Raw genomic sequence first — 23,393 nt, 5'->3', positions numbered from 1 at the left:
AAAAGCACAATTATAAGGCCTCTACTAAGTTTATAACTATAAATGGAGTAGTTAATTTAGAGAAACAACATCACATACATATCATAATGAATCGAACTAGGAAAGCAAAATTCAAGAAAACAAGTAGTTTTAAACAACAATTTTTTTTAATGTAACAAAATATAAAAACATACAAAAATATGTACAAATAAACAAAAAAAACCTATTTACATATCCTCCTGATCCTCCCCCGACCTGGTGAGCAGACGCTGTAGGGACATATTCATCCCAGTCATCTGCTCACCAAGGTGCCGAAGGCTCCTTCGGCACCTCTCCAGAGCCACATACTGGCGGCGATTGTGGAGGCCCAAGGAATGCCCTAGCCTCCTGATATAGGCGTACTGCCTTTCTTGGACCTCCAAAATGCGCCGCAGATAATCTATATGTGGCTCTGGAGGGGGGGGGAGGGGGGGGGAAACCGCGGCCTGAGGCACGGAGGAGGAGGAGGAGGCAGCACCCATGGCTGTATCCAGGTGGGGGGGGGATACTGGAGGATGGAAGGGCCCTGGAGAAGCTGCTGAGGAAGGACGGTCAGGCCAACCAGACGCGGGCAGGTTGGACTCCTCATCCACCGGGTGGAGTTCCAGGATGAAGACTTCACCTGTGAGGAAAAGCAAATACATTAGATAGATAATACAATACATACATTAACATTACACATGGCTTCTGCACTCTAACCATACATAACATGGTAACATGGGGACGGTTACTTTGTTTTAGTTCATCGGCGCAGAGCACTAGCCTATTGTCAGATTAGCTCAGTGTCATGAATTTTGGTGATACGCAAACAACTGTGTTAGGCTGGGTTCACACTTGTGCGATGCGGGAACCCTGCGATTCCACTACGGGTTCCTCCATCGCACCCGACTCGCACAACAGTTCACAACGACATATGCGAACTGCTGGGGAGTGTCATACAATGTTAATGACACCCCCATTTCAGTTAGCATGTCGCACTGCAAAGTGTCAGTTTGGACATGAATCAGATCGCATGGGTGCCATGCGATCCGATTCTGGTGCGGAAACAAAAAAGGTTCCAGTGCGAGTTTAGTCCGAATGCGATACGATTTCAGTCATACTATCTGTATGGCTGAAATCTCATTGCACGGACATCGCCTGCAATTTGCACTGCAGTGCAAATCGCATGCGATTTTGCACTATGCAGCAGTGTGAACTGGCCCTGAGCCTAGGTTTCCACAAATTTGATGGATAGCAATGTTAACTGTGAAGTTGACTCAGAATGCAGTTCACATGCACACTAACCCTGCTTTTCATTTAGGCCATTTTAATGTGACTTGAGGTCCATATACCTCCAGAATACACAGGCATGGCTTCAAGTTACGGCAGAATCGTGCAACTTTCAGGCTTTTCAGGCCAACACAGCCTGAAATTTGTACAATTCTGCCGCAATTTTGATGCGACTTTAAAGCAATGCCTGTGTATTCCAGAGGTCTATGGATCTCAAGTTGCATCAAAGTGGGACCAAAGTAGTGCAGGGACTACTTTGAAGTCGCACAGATACAAATATAATACTCATTGGAAATCATAGAGTACAAAGTCGCAGGACAAGTTGCAGAAGTGGAAATGGAGCCTAAATGAAAAGTGGGTTTTTGTGCATGTGAACTGCATTCTGATGGGCCAACTTTCCAGTTAACATTGCTAGCCATCAGATTTGCCCGTAGCCTTTACAGCGCATGCGCAGGAACGATGATCAGATTTTACTACCACTACCATGAGCTAGTTTCACACTTGTGCGACTTGAAAGTCAAATGCTTTTGCCATGATTTTTGCCATGACTTGAAGCAATGTTTGTGTAATCTTGATGTCTCTGCCACAAGTCGCATCAAAGTCAGACAAAAGTAGTACAAAAACTACAGATATGAACTGAACTCCTTGGTAATCATGGTGTGTGGCTTGTCATGCGACTTTGCAGTCTCAAGTCGCAGGACTAGTCGCACAAGTGTGAAAGGGCCTGAGGCTGTCCATACCACCTGATCACTGGTTTAGTGTATTTTTTTTACTGGTGGTGACTCGTGATTCTTTCAGTGTACTGGGTTCTAAAAACTGATATGACTCTTTAACTCGGTAACAACTTGTATGATTCTTTATTTAACCACTTGCCGCCCACCCTATAGGCAATTGACGGCGGCAAAGTGGTTTCATAATCCTGACCGGATGTATTATGACGTGATCAGGATTATGAGCCGCTGCGCGCCCCCGGGGGCGCGCATCGCGGCGATCGTTGTTGCGGGGTGTCAGTCTGACACCCGGCAACTACGATCTCGGTAAAGAGTCGTAGTCGTACTCGTAGACGGAGACTCTTTACCACGTGATCAGCCGTGTCCAATCACGGCTGATCACAGTGTAAATGGGAAGAGCCGGTGATCGGCTTTCCCTCACTCGCATCTGTCAGACGCGAGTAGAGGAGAGCCGATCGGCTGCTCCTCTGACAGGGGGGGGTCTGTGCTGATCGATTATCAGCACAGCCCCCCCGAGGATGACCACACTGGACCACCAGGGACACCACCAGACCACCAGGGAAAAGGTAATCCTCCCTAGACCACCAGGGATGCCAGTTAGCACAATGGGTGCCAATCAGTGCCCATAATGGATGCCAATCAGTGCCCACAATGGGCATCACTGATTGGCATGCATTATTGTTTGGCACTGATTGGCATCCATTACTATAGCATAACACCAATGCCGCCTATGAGTGCCCACCTGTGCCGCCTATGAGTGCCCACCTGTGCCGCCTATCCATGCCCACCTGTGCCGCCTATCCATGCCCACCTGTGCCGACCATCTGTGCCGCCCATCCGTGCCGCCCATCCATGCCAATTTGTGCCACCTATCAGTGTCCGTCCGTGTCGCCCATCAGTGCCGCCTATCAGTGCCACTTCATTGGTGCCCAACACTGCCGCCTTATCAGTGCCCATCAGTGTAGCCCCATCAGTGCCCATCAGTGAAGGAGAAAACGTACTTATTTAAAAAGTTTTGAAACTGAAACAAAAAAATATATTTTTTTTGAAAATTTTCGGTATTTTTTTTATTTGTAGCGCAAAAAATAAAAACCGTAGAGGTGATCAAATACCACCAAAAGAAAGCTCTATTTGTGGGAAAAAAATGATAAACATTTAATTTGGGTACAGTGTAGCATGACCGCGCAAATGGTCATTCAAAGTGCGACAGCGCTGAAAGCTCAAAATTGGTCTGGGCAGGAAGGTGTTTAAGTGCCCCCCGGTATTGAAGTGGTTAACTCGGTGTACTGTGAATGAACTCCTGACTCTTGTTTTAAGTTTGTATCCAGTTCCTGAGTGTCCTGTGCTTAGAGTCAGCTGATCTCACTCAAGGATCATATTACCAGGCCTGCTCTGCTATGTATGTACTGTAGTGTACTGAGTGAGTGCACAGAGTGAAGTGTTTCAAACGAATCAGTTCACTCAGATAAATCGATTCATCCGACATCCAGTTCACTGAAAATAATCGATTCAAAAGAACGAATCATTCATGAACTGGACATCACTAAATCAGACATCATGAGGAAAGAGTTTAACACCCTAGGCGAAACCTAATTTTGCCGCCCCTTTGGCCCCACCACTGACTCCACCCCTTTTGCCCTGCCCATGTATACACCACCTTTTTATAGATTGCTAACATTTTGGGGGTGGAGTCCGTCACTGAGCCTGGAGGTGGTGGGTGGGGGCATCGGTAAGGCACCCAGGATTGATGTGTGCTCTAGGCCAGCACCTACCTTGTCTATAGGTAGCACTGGCCCTGTACAGGGGATATGTACACAGATAATTTAAGGCACTGATAATCAGTGCAGGCCCTTCAGTACCACCTATCAGTGTCCATGGGCACTGAGTGATACCTATATGCAGTGTCACCTCCATCACTGCAGCCTATCGGTGGGAACCCGTCATAATGGGCACAACAGGTGTACAGACCTGGGAACTTGGCTCAGGGATGGTGAGAACCCCTCATAATGGGCACAGCGGGTGTACAGACCTGGGAACTCAGCACAGGGATGGTGGGAACCCCTCATAATGGGCACAACGGGGGTACAGACCCGGGAACTCAGCACAGGGATGGTGAGAACCCCTCATAATGGGCACAGCGGGTGTACAGACCTGGGAACTCAGCACAGGGATGGTGAGAACCCCTCATAATGGACACAGTGGGTGTACAGACCCGGGAACTCAGCATAGGGATGGTGAGAACCCCTCATAATGGACACAGCAGTTGTAAAGACCCCAGAAATTAGCACAGGGATGATGGGAACCCCTCATAATGGGCACAGCGGGTGTGCAGACCTCGGGGGGGGCAGCATTTTAGAAATTATTGGCTATATTTTTCTCCTGCAGCTGCTGGTGGAAGGGAGAGGAGAAAAAGACAATTTCAGATGCTGCAAGTGAGGGAAAATACAGCCCAGTTCTAGTAAATGGCATGCTGCACTAGTATCAGCAGCAGTAACCTGGAGAATCCCTATGGACTAGTAATGGGCAGCAGCCTGGTCGCCAGCAGAAGAAAGAAACAAACAGAGCCAACACAATGACTGCCCTGCACAGCACTGATATCAGTAATAGCATTGTGTGTGTAGCTGGACACTGATCATCACTCACACACATCCTCTGCTTCCAACCTGCTGTGCAGTGATCAGGGGAGGGGGGACATTCCAGGGAGCTCAGGGGTTATCAGGAAGAGCTGAACTGAACGCTGATATCATATCATCCTGTCCTGAAAGTTGCAGACAGCGAAGGAACGATTTACTGTGCCATGTAATGGGCGGGCTGAGTGTGTACAGAGCAGTCAGTGTATGCCACCAGCATTTCATATTTAAAATACTATTTCCCTGGAAAACACTAAAAAAGTTGTACTTACTCCCTGCATCTGCCGCGTCTGGCTGGTCACCTTCCGGCGCATCCCCAGCAGCCTCTCCAGGGCAGGTCTCCTCCACCTCCTGCTCAGCAGCTGTTGATCAATTTAATATAGAAAAGACAATTACAATCTGCAGTGTACAACAATCTCACACACATTAGTACAAAAACATTGAAACATGTATGATCACTCAGCAGCAGATATACCAGCAAGATTATACTAACTTACATGTGGGCGTTGCCGCCTCAGCCTCTTCCTCCTCCTCAGTCTCCCCTTCTGACTGCATGATGACGAGACCTATTTAATAATAAAGGAGAAATGATGAACTTTACAATGTTCAAGCTTTAAAGATATTACTATAAATACTGTATAAAGATAAAATTAAATAATTATCCATTAGCATGGCAATCCAAAAATAAATTACAAAAACAGTAAAAAAAAAATAAAAACAGGGAGGCACTTACCTGTCCTGGTTCCAGCGGCGAGTGCTAGGTGCACGACACTGATCAGGCGCCTCAGTTCAGAGCGGCGACGTTCTGTCAGATTACGTAAATTACACAAGCGCTTGCGTTACCTGACAGAACATCATAGAGGCTCCACCTGTCACTGCTTGAGTGAGAAGCAATGACATTGGAATCGACAATGGAAGGCTGGACAAATGGAAAAGGATCCTGTATTAGTGTCACTACTACAGTACTACTGTACTTACTGGGTGTTGACGCAGAGGATGATGATGACGAGGACTCCTCCTCCGGCCTCGGCTTCCGGCGGCGCTCCTGGATACGATCTTTAAATAAAATCAAACACAACATGGTGAATGCCCGATGCTTGCCAATCACAAAACCCTCCTGCACAATGTAATGCTGACACCAACCTTGATGAGCCAGGAGCTGGCTGATCTCCTCCTCCCCTATGCCCTCTAAAAGCTCCGCCTCATGGGGGAGGAGAGGCACCCGCTTCCCTCTGCGACCCGACTGCCTGCGTTTACGTGCAATGGAGCTGCAAAACAAAGGGAGAAGAGAAACGGGTTCCATAATTAATCGACAATTGTAATCTGAAAATGACATCAACACAGGAAACAATTGTAGAATGAACCAGTAGTATGAAATGCAAATGGAATTTTTGGATTAGGCACTTTTTTTCATTTAGCCCAAGATTTTCACTTTTTTTTTATTAACCAAATTCATTTTAAGAAAAAGGTATGCTTTTTTGGTCCATAATAAAATATAAAAGACACGATTGGGATTGTGCCGAGTAAATAAATATTCATATAAATGTCCACTGTCCAGTCCACCTTTCTAATTAGGCGCTTGTGTGAACTGTGTATGGTGTAAATTACCTTTCTTGTGTCTTTTGCATTAACCACTTGTGGATTTGGACCCCTCCACATATGGTGGCAGGTCCGCAAGCTGGTTAAGTCCAGCCACCATAACAAAATATTTTTTTTTTATACTTTAGGGCCGGTTCACACAGCGGGCGATGCGAGGCGACACGACTCGCCTCGCCGCTATCTTACAAGTCGCCCCCGTTCTGTACAATGGAACCGTTCTGAGAGGAGCGACTCGAGTCGCTCCGACTCAGAAAAAAGGTTCCTGTACTACTTCTGGGCGACCTCGGGGCGACTTGCATTGACTTCTATACAGAAGTCATTTGCAAATCGCCGCTGAGGTCGCGGCAGGTCGCGGGGAGGCAAGTCGGTGTCGCCTCGCATCGCCCGCAGTGTGAACCGGCCCTAACTTTTTTTCAATAACAAAATATGTAAAACCCAGTGTGGTGATCTAATGCCACCAATAAAAGCTCTATATGTGGCGGGAAAAGGGCATACATTTAATTTGGGTAGTACATCGCAGGAGCGTCCAATTGTCAGTTAACCACTTCCTGACCGGCGCACGACAATGTACGTCGGCAGAATGCCACGGGCAGGCATATTGGCGTACAGGTATGGGCATTTCTATATGCCACCCTGCCATCGCGTGCGTGCCGCCAGTCGGGACCCCCATGAGTCCGGTCGGGGGTCCCGCGGGCTCCATCGCTGTGGGGATACCCGCGATCGTCTCGCTGGGCGGATGAACGGGGAGATGCCATAAACAGCATCTCCCCATTCTGCCTAGCAACAAGTGACTGATCTCTGCTACATGTGATTGGAGCAGAGATCAGTGTTCAGTCACTAACACACAGCCACGCCACGCAAAGTTAAAGAGGAAGTAAACCCCTTCAAACCACTTTGACCTACAGGTAAGCCTAGATTAAGGCTTACCTGTAGGTCCAAGCAATATCTCCTAAACCTATATGGTTTAGGAGATATTTGCCCGAAAATGGGCACCGCTGTCTACGGCGCATGCGCCGTAGACAGCGGCGCGCAGGCGCACTAAATGCGGCAAGTCCAAGAATGGATTTGCCTAATTTGTCGACTCCCGTGCACATGCGCGGGAGTGACGTCATCGCAGCTTCGCCGAATGGCAGCGGCGGAGCTGCGAGACGCGACTCCCGCGCGCATGCGCGGGAGTGACGTCATCGCGGCTTCACCGATGTCATTGGTCGGAGCTGCGAGACGCCACCAGCAAGATGGATGCGGCGGACTACAGGGATCAGCGGCGACTTCGCTGGCTCCTGTGTCAGGTAAGTGACACATAATGAGCTACTATGCGATGCATAGTAGTCCATTATGCTTTACCTTTGCAGGGAAAAAAAGAGGAAGTAAACTCATCAGGGTTTACTTCCTCTTTAAGGCCCATACACATGGTGGGACTTTTTGACAACAAACATGCAAATTAGCTGTTTTGGAGCAACATCCGACTGTGTGTGTGCTCCATCGGACAAACTTTTTCTGTTTTCATGTGACTTTGGTTGGCTGTGCGAACGGACAAACTTTCTGGCAACAAAAGTGCGATGGAGCAAAGTCCGAACCGTGTGTACGCAAAAGTATCGGACTTTTGTACAAGGTACAAACACGCATGCTCAGAACCAATGCAAAAGATCAGACAACAATACAGAAGTTCACCAAAGGTAGCGCTGGAGTCACTGAACGTCCTCTTTTGAAGCAGCGTCAGTACGTTGTGACATCATTACGTTCGTGTTTGTTATGAAAAAGTCCGACCGTGTGTATACAATACAAACTTGTGGACCACGCCCTTTGTACAAAAGTCCACGGAAAAGTTTGTACAAAGTCCGACTGTGTGTATGAGGCTTTAGTAACACTCCCCTAGGACAGACTTAAAGTGGAGGGCCACCCTGAAAAACAAAAACATTTAAAAAAATTCTAAAAAAAAAAAAATGAAAATTTTTTTTTTTTTTAACTTACCAGAAATGCCTGTTGCTAGGCACTTTATCCTAATCTTCCTCTTCCGCGGAGATCTTCTGTCTTCTGTCTTCGTCGCGGCGTCTTCTGGGTAATGAGTCGCGCTGTGTTCTGGGAACTGTGTGTTCCAGAACACAGCGCGTCCCATTCGGAAAGCGCTGCGGGACTCGCGCATGCGCAGTAGCTGCGGGACTCGCGCATGCACAGTAGGAAACGGGCAGTGAAGCCATAAGGCTCCACTGCCTGTTTCCCTTACAGGGAATGGCGGCGCCGGGACCCGAGAGCCGAGGGACGGGTCGGCCTCGGGCAGCCAACATCGCGGGCGCCCTGGACAGGTGAGTGTGTTTATTAAGTCAGCAACTGCAGTGTTTGCAGCTGCTGACTTTTTTTATTTTTTTTATTTTAACCGGCCCTCCTCTTTAACCCCTACACTGCCACCCCCTGGTTAACCCCTTCACTGCCAGTGTCATTTACACAGGAATCACTGCATTTATATAGCAGTGATTGCTGTATAAATGACAATGGTCCCAAAAATGTCCGATGTGTCCGCCATATTGTCGCAGTCACAATAAAAATCGCCGATCGCCACCATTACTTGTAAAAAAAAAAATAAAAAAAAAAATGCCATAAAACTACACCCTATTTTGTACACATAACTTTTGCGCAAACCAATCAATAATCCCTAATTGGGATTTTTTTTTTTTTTTACCAAAAATATGTTGAAGAATACGTATCGGCCTAAGCTGAAGGAAAAACATTTTTATAAATAATTGTTTTTTATTGCAAAAAGACAAAAAAAAAAAATAAGAGAGCTTTATTTGAGGGGAAAAAAAGGCCAATTTTATTTGGGAGCCACGTCGCACGACCACGCAATTTTCAGTTAAAGCGACACAGTGCAGAATCGCAAAAATTGGCACTGTAATTTGGCAGCCAAATCCTCTGGGGCTGAAGTGGTTAAAATGTAAATACATTTTTTTTTAAATAAATCGGAAACGTTACTTACCGTTTTAGGTCGCTGAATTTTTTGCGACAGGCAGTCGGGTCACGCTGGTGGTGGTACTGCTCCTCCACCTTCCGGGCAATCTCCTCCCACTTCTGCCTCTTCCACTCTGGCGTGGTCTCTCTTGAGCGGGGGCCACACAGCTGCATCCAGCAAGGAAGAGTTTCTCTGATGAGGACCTGGGACTCTATATGAGTCCAGGTGATATTCCTCTTCCTGCTGGATGCAGCCTGTTTCCCCCTCTTGCCCTGTGATCTTCTCCGAGTCCTCACTGGCACTGGCACATCTGCTGCCAGAGTAGATGGCCCTGCCAGTGCTTCCTCCGAGGCCGAGCGCATGTTTGTGCTGGTGTTATTGCTGCTCGCCGCCATTTTCGATCTGTCTCCCAGTCTCCAGTCTCTCTCCACTGACTGCCTGGACGGCGGACGGCGGACGCTGGGGCGGAGACGCACAGAAATGAACGACGCAGATTCGACATGAGCGACGCAGTTTCGACATAGCAACTTAAAACATACACGTATAATATTTGACGGGATCGTTGCACGTGTATAATAATATTCGACGGGATCGTCGCACGTTTATAATAATATTCGGCGGGATCGTCGCAACTATACGACACTGCAATCGTACATTTCGGCAATCGAATGCTCCGCCTATAGGCTATATAGTTTAGCAGCTCCATCGAATCTTCTTTATCCATTCGACAGATACCATAAGCCTTCCAAGACAGATTCGACCGTAATTTATGTGGATTTTCGGACGAATGCAATTTTTGCACGAAAAACGAAATAAATAAAAACGAATTTCGGGAGTAACTAAATAAATAAAATTTAAAGACGAAAACGAAAAAACGAAACGAAATATTCTAGTCTGCACATGTCTAGCCCCTTCTGCCCCTGCCTTGTCCCGGCCCTGCCTAAGACCTGCATATTTAAAATTTTTGTCTGACTGTCCATTGTTCTTTCCATTAGCACAAATGGGACAGGACTATAGAACACACCTAGCATAATTATCTGTCAGGAATCCGCCCATTCTGCACGATCGGGTGTCCGTTCGCGCACGCGCGTTCGTGCCGCGGGTCGTCGTGGGCACGCGCGTCTCCAAGCACGAGCGGGTGCACGTCGTTCGGATGTGCGCGCGGCATACGCACGCACGTGTGCGCGTTAGCGCTATTTGGCGCCAGTGGCCCTTTTTAAAGGAGCAGCTGCAGTCGTTCTGTGCTGTTCGTCTGCAGCTTGTGCCTGAAGAAACCTGTTGATCCGTCTGCTACCAACCTGATACCTGACCCGGCTCCGTCTGACTCTGTTGACCTCTCCTGCTCCGACCCCGGCTTGTTTGACCTCTCTTGGACTGTCTACCTGTTGCCGAACCTCTGCTTGTACCTGACGCCTCTGCTAGTTCCTGCTTGCTCCTGCATCTGTACCTTGCATCCTAAAGAGCCTGCCATCCTGTTTCCACGGTCTGCAGCCTTCTCCTAGCTGCCTTCCTGCCACTGCGAGTTCCTGCTCCAGAGGATCCTCTCCTATCCAGTGCCTGCTGCTGCACCTGTCTGGACTCTCCTACCCCGCTGTGCTCCGGTCTCCCTGTTCCCATTCCAGTGAGACCAGAACCAGAGTCGTAAGAGCGGTCCCCTTCCACTAAGTCAGACTCACCACCTGAAGACCTTAACAGTACGAACAGCCAAAAATGTCTGAGTCTGCGGAAGGGGACTCCGCCATGAAGGAGATCTGCTCGCATCTTGCGGCCCTGACTCAAGCAGTGAAGTCCCTTCAGGATGGTTACTCCAGGCTGGAGGAACGTGTGCAACACCTATCTACCTCCGGTCCTCCAATCACCGCTCCCCAGCCTCCTCCTGTTCAGCCTGCCATTCAACCAGCCGTGATGACGCTTCCACCTGAACCTAGGGTTCCCATTCCAGAGAGGTTTTCCAGGGACCGCTCCAAGTTCCGGGCCTTCCGTAACGCCTGCCAACTATACTTTGCCCTACAGCCTAGGACTTTTTCTCTGGAGGCTACTAAAGTGGGATTCGTTATCTCTCTTCTGCAAGGAGAGCCCCAGTCCTGGGCCCATCACCTCCTGGAAAATGACAGTCCTCTCACCCAGACCCTTGCTACCTTTCTCGAGGGAATGGCCCAGCTCTACGAGGATCCTCAGCGGTCCGCTACCGCGGAATCTGCATTAACTGAGCTCCAGCAGGGTCGGAGGTCGGCAGAAGACTATGTATCAGACTTTAGACGCTGGAGCGCAGATACCCAGTGGAACGAGTCGGCCCTAAGACATCAATTCCGCTTGGGCCTGTCAGAGGGCCTTAAAGATGAGTTGGCCCGTGTTGGAACCCCGGATTCCTTGGAGGACTTAATCGCTTCGGCCATTCGGATTGATAGGAGGCTCCGTGAGCGTAGGGCGGAACGCTCCACCCAATCCCAAAGACCAGCTTGGATGTCCGCCAGGACCCCTTCTTCAGCACCCTTCTTCATTCCATCCTCTCAAGGGAGACCTGCCAGTGCCGCCCAAGCATCTGAAGAACCCATGCAGCTCTGGTTACTCCGGCCTACCCTGTCACCTGAAGAGCGAGCCCGCCGCCGGCAGATGAACTTGTGCCTATACTGCGGCGGCCCCGGACATTACGTGGTCAACTGCCCTGTTAAGACACGTAAGTGCCTTTCTTCTGTGTCTCACAACCCTGTAACTCTGCCTTCCAACTCGTTCCATGTCGCTCTTCTGCTCTCATTCCAGCTGCAGGGAAGAATGATTCACGTCAGCGCTATCCTTGACTCAGGGGCCTGCGGCTGTTTCATCGACGCTGCATTCACCAGTCTGCACTCCATCCCCCTTCGGAAGAAACCCCATGAACTTTCCATCTTCCTGGCTGATGGTTCACAAATTAAGTCTGGCCGAGTTACCCAGGAGACTCTTCCGCTACCCACTACCACTTCCTGCCAACATGCCGAACTGCTAACCTTGGACGTTATCTCATCACCACTTTTCCCTGTGATCTTGGGTATTCCGTGGCTTCAGGCGCATAACCCCTCCATCGACTGGTCTTCCGGGGAAGTGAGTTTCCTCTCCTCTTACTGCCAGGACCACTGTCTGCCCGGAGCTTCGGTACAGCCCAGAACGCTCCTCTGTCTGGATCCAGACCAGGACTTGTGTCAGTTAGTTCCAGAGTCCTACCAAGAGTTTCTGGATGTTTTCAGTAAACGGGGGGCTGATTCTCTTCCCCCACATCGCCCCTACGATTGTCCCATCGAGCTCCTTCCTGGGGCAGAGATCCCATTCGGGCGTGTCTTCCCCTTGTCCGAGAGAGCAGGAAGCCCTAAAGGTCTACATCACCGAAAACCTTAAGAAGGGGTTCATCCGCCATTCCACATCTCCTGCCGGTGCCGGAATATTCTTTGTTACAAAGAAGGATCAGACCCTTCGGCCCTGTGTAGACTACCGGGAGTTAAATCGGATCACGATTAAAAACCGTTATCCCTTACCACTGATTCCGGAGCTTTTTCAAAAATTAAGGTCAGCTACTATCTTTACTAAGTTGGACTTGAGGGGAGCTTACAATCTGGTCAGAATACGAGCAGGCGACGAGTGGAAAACTGCGTTTCGGACTCGTTTTGGGCATTACGAGTACTTAGTAATGCCCTTCGGACTTTGCAATGCCCCGGCCACTTTCCAGCACCTGATTAATGATGTTTTCCGAGACTTTCTGGACATCTTTGTCATTGTTTACCTGGACGATATTCTAATCTTTTCCGGGTCTCTAGAACAGCATCGTGGGCACGTCAGCAGAGTGCTGCTCCGGCTCCGGCAACACGGACTTTACGCTAAGGCCGAGAAATGTAAATTTGAGCAGCAGAGTATCCAATTTCTCGGCCTAGAAATCTCTCCAGCAGGCATCAAGATGGACCCGCAAAAGGTTTCTGCTGTTCTCGAATGGCCAGCTCCCACTGACAAGAAGGGAATCCAGCGCTTTGTGGGTTTCGCTAATTTTTATAGGAGATTCATAAAGGGGTTCTCGGCCATTATCGCTCCCATCACTCAGCTCACCAAACAAAATGTACGTTTTCATTGGGGACCCGAAGCGCAGGCCGCTTTCCAGAGACTCAAGAATCTGTTCACCTCTGCCCCCGTTCTCAGGCACCCGGATCCATCAAGACCCTTTATCCTGGAGGTAGATGCTTCCGAGGTAGCAGTAGGGGCGGTGGTCTCCCAACGTCAAGGTAAAGAAGACCTGATGCACCCCGTGGGGTTCTTTTCTCGCAAACTTTCTCCGGCAGAGAGAAATTATGATGTGGGGGACCGAGAGCTACTCGCCATCAAGTCTGCGTTGGAGGAGTGGAGATATCTACTGGAGGGGGCGGTACACCCCGTACTTATCTACACAGACCATAAGAACCTCGAGTACCTCCGTACCGCCAAACGTCTGAAACCTCGGCAGGCCCGTTGGGCCCTCTTCTTCTCCCGGTTCAGCTTTCATATTACCTACCGCCCCGGGTCAAGAAACATAAAGCCAGATGCGCTTTCCCGCATGTTCGATAGCTCCAAGGACATCGCACCCCGATACCATCCTCCCTGCCAACACCTTTTTGCTTGTCCAGCCGGACCTCCTGTCCCTGTTAAAGAGAGCTTCCCTCGTGTCCTCCAGGAGTTACGCTTATTTCCGGAGAAGGTCTGCTTTGGAAGGACAATCTAATCTTTGTCCCGGAAGACGTCCGAATAAAGGTCTTGGGCCTCCTCCACGATCACCCTCTCGCCGGGCACTTCGGTGTCCGCAAGACTCTGGAGCTGGTACATGAGAAATATGTGAATTCCTGCCCTGTGTGTAGCCGGAATAAGGTCCCCAGAAACCGGGCCTGGGGTCTGCTTAAACCACTTCCCGTACCCGACCGCCCCTGGCGGATGATTACGATGGACTTCATTGTGGAACTTCCCCCTTCTGAGAACTGTACAGCCATCTTTGTGATCTGTGACCGTTTGTCTAAGATGGCCCATTTCCTACCCTTGAAGGGAACACCCACCGCATCGGAGACGGCTCACATCTTCATCAAGGAGATGGTCAGGCTTCACGGGGTACCTTCCAATATTGTTTCTGATAGAGGGGTGCAATTCACCTCTCGTTTCTGGAGAGCCTTATGTGAGGCCCTGAAAATAGAATTGGCCTTGTCCTCCGCCTACCACCCGCAGACCAACGGACAAACGGAACGCACCAACCAAACCCTTGAACAATACATTAGGTGCTTTTCATCCTTTGTTCAGGACGATTGGGTTTCCCTCTTACCTTTGGCGGAGTTCGGCTATAACAATGCCAGCCATGCTACCACCGGCCAATCCCCGTTTTTTGCAAATTTTGGTTTTAACCTGTCCTTTCTTCCTGATATTCTTTCAGAATCCCACGTTCCAGCGGTACAGGACACCGTATCTTTTCTGCAGCGGAACAACCAAATCCTCCAAGAGACCATAACCAAGGCTCAGGCGGATAGCAAGAGAAACTTCGATCGGGGAAGAAGGGGAGAACTGATCCTTCAAGTCGGGGACCAGGTATGGCTTTCCACTTCTAACTTGAAATTAGCTTGCCCCTCTAAGAAGTTGGCACCCAAATTTCTGGGTCCATTTCCAGTTAAAAGGAGGATCAATGAAGTTTCCTATGAACTGTCTTTGCCTGTTTCCATGAAAATTCACCCGGTCTTCCATGTAGCTCTGCTTAAGCCTGCTGTACCTGATCCTTTTCCCGGTAGAGGAACAGGTCCTCCTGATCCTGTGTTGATCGATGGCAATGAGGAATATGAAGTGGAGGCCATTCTGGATTTTAGAAGACGTCATGGACAAGGTCAGTTTTTAATTAAATGGAAGGGTTATGGTCCAGAGAATAATTCCTGGGAACCTGCTGCCAACTTACATGCAGATAGATAAATTAAGGCCTTTTTTACTGCACACCCTGAGAAGAGAGTCGTTAGGGGCACCCGGAGGTTGCCCCTTGTGGGGGGGGCAATGTCAGGAATCCGCCCGTTCTGCACAATCGGGTGTCCGTTCGCGCACGCGCGTTCGTGCCGCGGGTCGTCGTGGGCACGCGCGTCTCCAAGCACGAGCGGGTGCACGTCGTTCGGATGTGCGCGCGGCATACGCACGCACGTGTGCGCGTTAGCGCTATTTGGCGCCAGTGGCCCTTTTTAAAGGAGCAGCTGCAGTCGTTCTGTGCTGTTCGTCTGCAGCTTGTGCCTGAAGAAACCTGTTGATCCGTCTGCTACCAACCTGATACCTGACCCGGCTCCATCTGACTCTGTTGACCTCTCCTGCTCCGACCCCGGCTTGTTTGACCTCTCTTGGACTGTCTACCTGTTGCCGAACCTCTGCTTGTACCTGACGCCTCTGCTAGTTCCTGCTTGCTCCTGCATCTGTACCTTGCATCCTGAAGAGCCTGCCATCCTGTTTCCACGGTCTGCAGCCTTCTCCTAGCTGCCTTCCTGCCACTGCGAGTTCCTGCTCCAGAGGATCCTCTCCTATCCAGTGCCTGCTGCTGCACCTGGCTGGACTCTCCTACCCCGCTGTGCTCCGGTCTCCCTGTTCCCATTCCAGTGAGACCAGAACCAGAGTCGTAAGAGCGGTCCCCTTCCACTAAGTCAGACTCACCACCTGAAGACCTTAACATTATCACTGATATGGTCAGGAAAGAGGGCCCTTTGTTTTGTTTTTTACGTGATCTTTATAGAGCAAAAGCTCTGCTAATACAGGTACTTTTTAACCGTATTCAAATGTTTTCAAATAATGTGTTTTCTTTCATTACATAGCTTAGAATCAGTATTTTTTTATTTTTTTTATTTTAGATGTGCTCCACTGTTGACTTGCTGTCCTGTGTATACTGCTCATGGGAAGTGTGTTATCAACGTAACATACTAAGTAATCTAGGAGGCAAGATAAATTCATCTTCTCATGTTTATTTCATGATCTCTATCGTTCATCAAATCCCTGGTGACAAAATTAGCTAATTTGGATTCTCTAAGGTCAAAAAGTCAAAGTATAGTCTTCAAACAATTTTCCAATCAAGTTTTTAATGCTTTTTGGCAGCAGTTCTGTTAATTAGAAAAGAGCCCGATCGTTTGATTTTCAATGTGACAGCTAGTTTGTCTTTATGAATTAGCACAGACAATTGATGTTGTTACACTGTTAAGCCCAAAGGGAGACTGCTAATCTTTTTTGTATTCTAATTACTTTCTTGTTGCTGAAGGTATTACATCTGAGATCTCAAGAAGCTGGATACATTTCCTCCCAGGCTCTGCTAGTTGCTAAGTGCAAACTGTTCCTTGCCGCCAATAAAACATGAATAGTGTTGAAGTGTCATTACAGATCTTCAAAGTCTTGCTATTAGAACAGTGGATGTGCCTGAGGGTAAGGCTTTGATTGTGTGTTGGAAGGACCAAACTGATGACAACCATCTACTCCGACTGATTTAACAAATTGTACCAAAATCTCCTTAACTGAAAACTTTACAAAATGAAACTTGTAGGCTACTGTTTTTGTTGGAAATGCTAGTTGCTGGCTGTCTCTGGCTTTAAAAAAATCTGAATCACTGAATGGAAACAGGCATGTGTCAAGTAAAGGCCTAGAAAAGTCAGAGCTTCTGATCTGTGTGCATGTTCTAGGTCATTGACTTAAAGTATTGAAGCTACTAGATGAGCAGACTGGCCATTTTCAGAAGAAGAGGTCTGCAATTGCATAATTTATCTGGACAAACTTCTGTTGAAGTGTCCACTTAAAATGCTGTTTAAAATTTTGGTCAATGTTCCATAGCTTAAAAGCATTTTGGTAAAGAATGTATCTGCAAAAGTGTTAAGTGCTGGAAATATTTGTAGTGGTCATTAGACAATCCATCAGGCCCAGGAGATTTACCAAGAGGAAGAGATTTTATGGCTCTAGCTATTTCAGCTGGTGTGAAAGGAGCGTTTAGAGTGGCCAATTGATAGGATAAGAGAGAGGGCAAATTAAGGGATAATAGAAAGCCTTCTATACTTGGAATAATCTTAAAAAGAGAAATGTTTGGCTTCTGTACCACATCCATAATGTATATAATTTTAACAAGGAACCTTGTATGTCAGATCTTAATGAGACCAGAAAAGGACTGGCACAAAAATTCCAAAAATATAAATCTTTAACAAATATTAAAATAATGTGCTAAAATCACATAGGAACAAATCCCACATAGTATTAGGCCATTTGTATTCATAATAACACATTTAGCTTTGATGAATTGTCCAAGAGGTTGACATGTTTCACAAAATAATACGCTTCTTCGGGATCTTACATGCTATAGCAGCAAAGAAAATGAGCCTAAACAGCATCTGGGGAATATAGCAAGGTATCAGGATGCTTCCACCAGCAGACAGTCTCATTCTCCCAGAAGACCCCTGAGGCGCAGAAGAATGCACATTCCTGTTGCACACGGAAACCGGGCTGTGGCGCATAGAGATGGTCTCTTATGGCACAATAATAAAATCTTTGTGCATGAAGATTTACGAGTCTCCGCCTTGGGCCTCTGCCATGACCATGCCCTTGCAGAACACTTTGGAGTCCACAAGACAGCTGAACTCTTACAGCGTACCTTTTGGTGGCCCTGTCTAAAAGAAGACTGCAAGAGGTACATTAAAGCCTGCCCCACTTGTGCCAGAAATAAAACTAGCACTACAAAATCCTGGGGTCTGTTGAGACCCTTACCAGACCTGGATAGACCCTGGCAAATGATCTCAATGGATTTTATCATTGAATGTCCCCCTTCCGAAGGCTGCTCCACCATCTTTGTAGTCATTGATCGGTTGTCAAAGATGGCGCATTACCTGCCCATGAAGGGAACCCCATCAGCTTCTGAGACATTCATTAACCACTTACAGGGCATTTATACACCCTTCCTTCCCAGACCAATTTTTAGCTTTCAGTGCTCTCACACTTTGAATGACAATTACTCAGTCATGCAACACTGTACCCAAACAAAATTTGTATCATTTTTTCAAAATTAAAAACAAAACAAAAAAAAAAACACTTTTTTTTAGTTTCTATGATAACATTTTGCAAATAAGTCATTTTTGTTCATAAATTTGGGCCAAAATTTATACTGCTACATCTCTTTGGTAAAAATAACCCAAATTGGTGGATATTTAGTCTCTTTGAAAGTTATAGAGTCTACAAGCTATGGTGCAAATCATTGAAAATTCATCACATCTGATCACACCTGATGCACTGACGGCCTATCTCATTTCTTGAGGCTCTGAAATGTCAGGAATGTACAAATACCCCCCAAATGACCCCTTTTTGAAAAGTAGACAGTTGTAAATTTTGCCCATAATTCTTGGGAAAAAGAAGAATGTGTTTTTTTTGTTTTGTTTTTTACAAAATTGCCATAACAAGTTATTTCTCACACACAGCATATGCAGACTTCCAATTACACCCCAAATACATTCTGCAACTCTTCCCGAGTATGGCGATACCACATGTGTGGGACTTTTACACAGCCTGGCCACACAGAGACACTTCTAATTTCCTAAAGATCTATTATATTTGTGAAGGCCCTGGAGCACCAGGACAATGGAATTACCCACAAAATTACCCCATTTTAGAAAGCAAACACCCCAACGTCTATTCTATGAGGCATAATGAGTCTTTTGAACAGTTCATCTTTGGAAAATGCGGAAAGAAAATGAAAACATATTTTTTTTTACATAAAGTAGTCAGTTTATAAGATATTTCTAACTCAAAGCATGTACATAGCAAAAATAACACCCCAAAATACATTTTTCTACTCATCCTGAGTATGGCGATACCACATGTGTGTGACTTTTACACAGCCTGGCCATATACAAAGGCCCAACATGCAGAGAGCACCGTCTAATTTCCTAACGATCTATTACATTTGTGAAGGCCCTGGAGCACCAAGACAATGGAATTACCCACAAAATGACCCCATTTTGGAAAACAAACACCCCAAAGTATATTCTATGAAGCATTATGAGTCTTTTGAACAGTTAATTTTTTTACACAAGTCTTCAGAAAACGTGGAAAACATGAAAATTCAACATTGAAGTAGTACCTTCAGGCGTTCTAGGAGCAGAAATTACACATCTCATTTCATTCCTACCTATCACACTTTTGAAGGTCCTGGAGCACCAGGACAATGGAATTACCCCCAAAATGACCCCATTTTGGAAAGCAAACAATCAAACATATATTCTATGAGGCATGGGCTGCCAATAGGTACTTGGGTACTCTGATGGGCTGGAGACAGGTACTCTGTTACTCTGATGGGCTGGTGAATGATACTCATGTACTCCAATGGGCTGGTGACAGGTACTTGGGTACTCCGATGGACTGTGACAAATACTCGGATACTCAGATGAACTGTGACAGGTACTCGGGTACTCAGATGAACTGTGACAGGTACTCAGATAGACTGTGACAGATACTCAGGTACTCAGTTGTGCTTGGACAGGAACTCGGGTACTCAGATGAACTGTGACAGGTACTCAGGTACTCAGATGGGCTGTGACAGGTACTCAGGTACTCGAGTACTCAGATGGACTGTGACAGGTACTCAGATACTCAGATGGACTGTGACAGGTACTCAGGTATTCGGGTACTCAGATGGTCTGTGACAGGTACTCGGGGGCTCAGATGGGCTGGGACAGGTACTCAGATGGGCTGGGACAGGTACTTGGGTACTCAGATGGGCTGGGACAGGTACTCAGATGGACTGTGACAGGTACTCAGGTACTCAGATGGGCTGTGACAGGTACTCAGGTACTCAAATGTGCTGTGACAGGTACTTGGGTACTCAGATGGGCTGTGACAGGTACTCGGGTACTGAGATCGGCTGTGACAGGTACTCGGGTACTCAGATGGACTGTGACAGGTACTCAGATCGGCTGTGATAGGCACTCAGGTACTCGGGTACTCAGAAGGGCTGACAGGTACTCAGGTACTCGGATACTCAGATGGACTGTGACAGGTACTCAGGTACTCGGATACTCAGATGGACTGTGACAGGTACTCAGGTACTTGGATACTCAGATGGGCTGGGACAGGTACTCGGATACTCAGATGGACTGTGACAGGTACTCAGGTACTCGTGTACTCAGATGGGCTGGGACAGGTACTCGGGTACTCAGATGGGCTGGAACGAGTGGGACAGGTACTCGGATACTCAGATGGACTGTGACAGGTACTCAGGTACTCGGGTACTCAGATGGGCTGGAACGAGTGATGACAGGTACTTTGATGGGTGATGACAGGTACTTTGACTGTGAATAATCACATTTCCTGTTCCTGTGATGTCACAACCAGCTGCTTTCCGTTTCCTTCTTCCTCGTTCCCAGCCTCCTCTGGATCCCTGTACGATCACACCAGTGCCCCAGGCTGCAAAGGGAAAACAAGACGTCAAATAGGACATTTATGAGACTCCAGGACTGGCGATTTTCACCACATACTGAACTCATCTAATTTAACCTGTGATTTATTTCTTGTTTCTATTAAATATATGTTTTATACTGCACTCAGTCTGGCGCCCCTCTGTTCCCATTTCTACACAGAGTCCACTCTAAAGCTCCATACACACTATCAGATTTTTCTGCTGATTTTTACCTTCAGATTTACCAAAACCATATAATATTAGGTCACACCTTAGGAGTTTCAATTTGTATGCAATCAGGCAGACCCTTGTACTACATGGTTTTGGTAAATCTGAAGGAAAAAATCAGCAGAAAATCTGATAGTGTGTATGGGGCTTAAGGGAGCTGCCTCCATGTGCTAATCATACAAGATCTTGGATCATTCATGGACACTATGTTTTAACAAATGTTTTATTATGTGTGCTTATTCACACACACATTTTATGTATACCTATATTCCAGTTGCTATATAATTTTATGTCATCGCCATATCTAGTGCCCCTGTTCACCCCTGTTTTTTTTTTTTTTCAAATATAATTTTTATTTAGCTCCAAACAGGGGAAGACGGTCCCCAGAGTACATAATATAACAGAGAGATACAGAACAAAAGGCAGTTGAACAACACTTGATATGGGTATATTTGCAACTGTGAATCTGCCTTCCATCAGTCTTGAAGTACGGATAAGGTACTGTACCAAGATCTGGGGTGACAACAACCCCAGGTCCCTCCGGTATAATCCATCAACGGGGGGGGGGGGGGTGCCATCATTCCCAATTTTCCACTTTTTCCAAAGAGAGAGGGGGTAGAAGGGGTGAGGCAGAAAGGGGAGGGGGTGAAAACACAGAAAGGGAGGGGAGGGGACAGGACGAGACACGATGGCAGTCTATGCCCAGGGGGCTAGTCAAGGAAAGCTCATAGCACTAAGACGATAGTAGGCGACATCCTTCCAACGAGAATACAAAGATATTCCAGCTGTCCCAGGTTTGTTTAAAAATTTCTTGTTTACTTTGGGACGTGAGAATCAAGTCCTCCATTTTTATAATATCCTCTATTTTCCTAATCTAGTGCGCAATGGAAAGGGGGGGGGGACATTGTTTCCAATAAAGAGGGGTGCAGGATTTTGCCGCATTCATCAAATGCCGTAAAATTGATTTTTTGTACTTCTTAATGGGAATCCTTGAGTGGTGCAAGAGGAAGAATGCAGCATCTTCCGGGATGGGGAATTCCGTGAATTTTTGTGTAATGCATCGGACCTCTGTCCAGAAGTCCGTCAAGCTGGGGCAGGACCAAAAAATGTAGAGCAATGTGCCCTCTTCTTCTCCACACCTCCAACATCTGTCAGAGGTGGAGGGAAAAATTTGTGCAGTTTTGATGGTGTCAAATACCACCTGGTGAGAAGTTTAAAATTTGTCTCCTGTATCTTAGTACACAGCGAGGTTTTGAGAGCCAAGGTGATAATGCGTTGTCTTTGTGTTGGGGAAAACGAACAATCAAGGTCTTTTTCCCAGTTGGACAGGCAGGTTAAATGAGGGTGATCTGGTGGCCTATTCAGGAGAGCGTATGTTTGAGAGAGTATGTGGGCCAGAGGGCCCTCGCACCTGCAAAGAATCTCAAACTCCGTCTGAGGGCCGGCGAAAGCCAGAGGATTACGGATGGAATGGAGAAAGTGATGTAGTTGTGCCGCCCTCCAAAAAGGCAGTTGGAACCGCCCCATCGGATCGATTAGGGTTGAGATAGGAGGCCATTTTCCGTCAATGACGAATTTAGACACGTGGTCTGGGTTGGAATCTCTAAGAGAGTTATAATCCCTGGAATGAGTCCCCGGTTCAAAGTGCGGAAGGCCAAGTATAGGAAATAGGGGGGAAGTCAAAGACGTGAGTGTGTTTTGGGTATCAATCAGATGACCGACTTTCAACGAAGCCCCTATAGTGGGATGCAACTTCAATTCTGTGGGTAAAGCCTTAAAGGACCACATGGCGCTTCTTAGTGGAATGCGGGAGTGATATTGTTCAAGTTGCACCCAGAGCTTAGTAAGTTTGTTGCGATTCCAGTCCAATATACGTCCTAGATGGGAGGCCAGGTAGTAGCCTCGCAAGTCAGGGAGAGCCAACCCCCCCGTTGTTTAGATAATGTCAACTGTGACCGCTTAAGTCTAGGTTTTTTGTGGGCCCATACAAATTGAGTGAGCAGGGATTGAGCTTGTTTAAAAAACGGGACCGGAATCCGGATAGGGAGAGCTTGGAAGAGATAGGTAAACTTAGGGAGTAATTTCATTTTAATTAAGTTGCATCTCCCGAACCAGGAATGGAGGCCAGAATGCCACCTGTGAAGCAAACTGCGGGTCTTAGTGACAAGGGGGGGGGGGAGTTAAGCATAAACGTACGTGTGATGTCCGGTGGAATGTAAGTACCTAAGTACTTAAGGGCTGTGTGAGTCCATTTAAATCGGAAATTGGACTGCAAGTCTAGTAACGTGTGCGGAGGGACTGCAACCCCCATGGCTTCCGACTTCGACAAGTTTATTTTTAGGTGAGAAAGCTTCCCATATATCTGGAATTCTCGAAGGAGGTTTGGCAAGGAAATTCTGGGGTTCATCAGCGAGAACAGCATGTCATCCGCGTAGGCAGATATCTTGCACTCAGTGGTACCCATTTGGAGGTTATGTCTGGGTTTTGTCGAATTGTGGACAGAAAGGGTTCCAATGACAGTGCGAATAGTAGGGGTGATAGGTGGCAACCCTGTCTGGTCCCATTCC

At 47.3% G+C, this 23,393-nt stretch overlaps 1 protein-coding gene across 1 annotated transcript; it reads right to left on the bottom strand.

Annotated features, from left to right (window-relative positions):
* Positions 1-206: 206 nt before the first annotated feature.
* Positions 207-9,586, bottom strand: LOC143984114 (uncharacterized). The gene is made up of 6 exons (XM_077484427.1): positions 9,276-9,586; positions 5,792-5,916; positions 5,627-5,704; positions 5,146-5,214; positions 4,921-5,010; positions 207-640 (listed from the first exon to the last, which is right to left on the bottom strand). The coding sequence occupies exons 1-6, from the start codon at positions 9,584-9,586 to the stop codon at positions 207-209; spliced, it is 1,107 nt and encodes a 368-aa protein (XP_077340553.1).
* Positions 9,587-23,393: the final 13,807 nt, after the last annotated feature.

The sequence above is a fragment of the Lithobates pipiens genome, unplaced genomic scaffold, assembly GCF_037356315.1.
Source record: "Lithobates pipiens isolate NorthernLeopardFrog02 unplaced genomic scaffold, aLitPip1_a1.2 Scaffold_16, whole genome shotgun sequence".
In the NCBI taxonomy this organism is placed as follows: Eukaryota; Metazoa; Chordata; class Amphibia; order Anura; family Ranidae; genus Lithobates; species Lithobates pipiens.
This window is presented reverse-complemented; position numbering and strand designations above follow the sequence as displayed.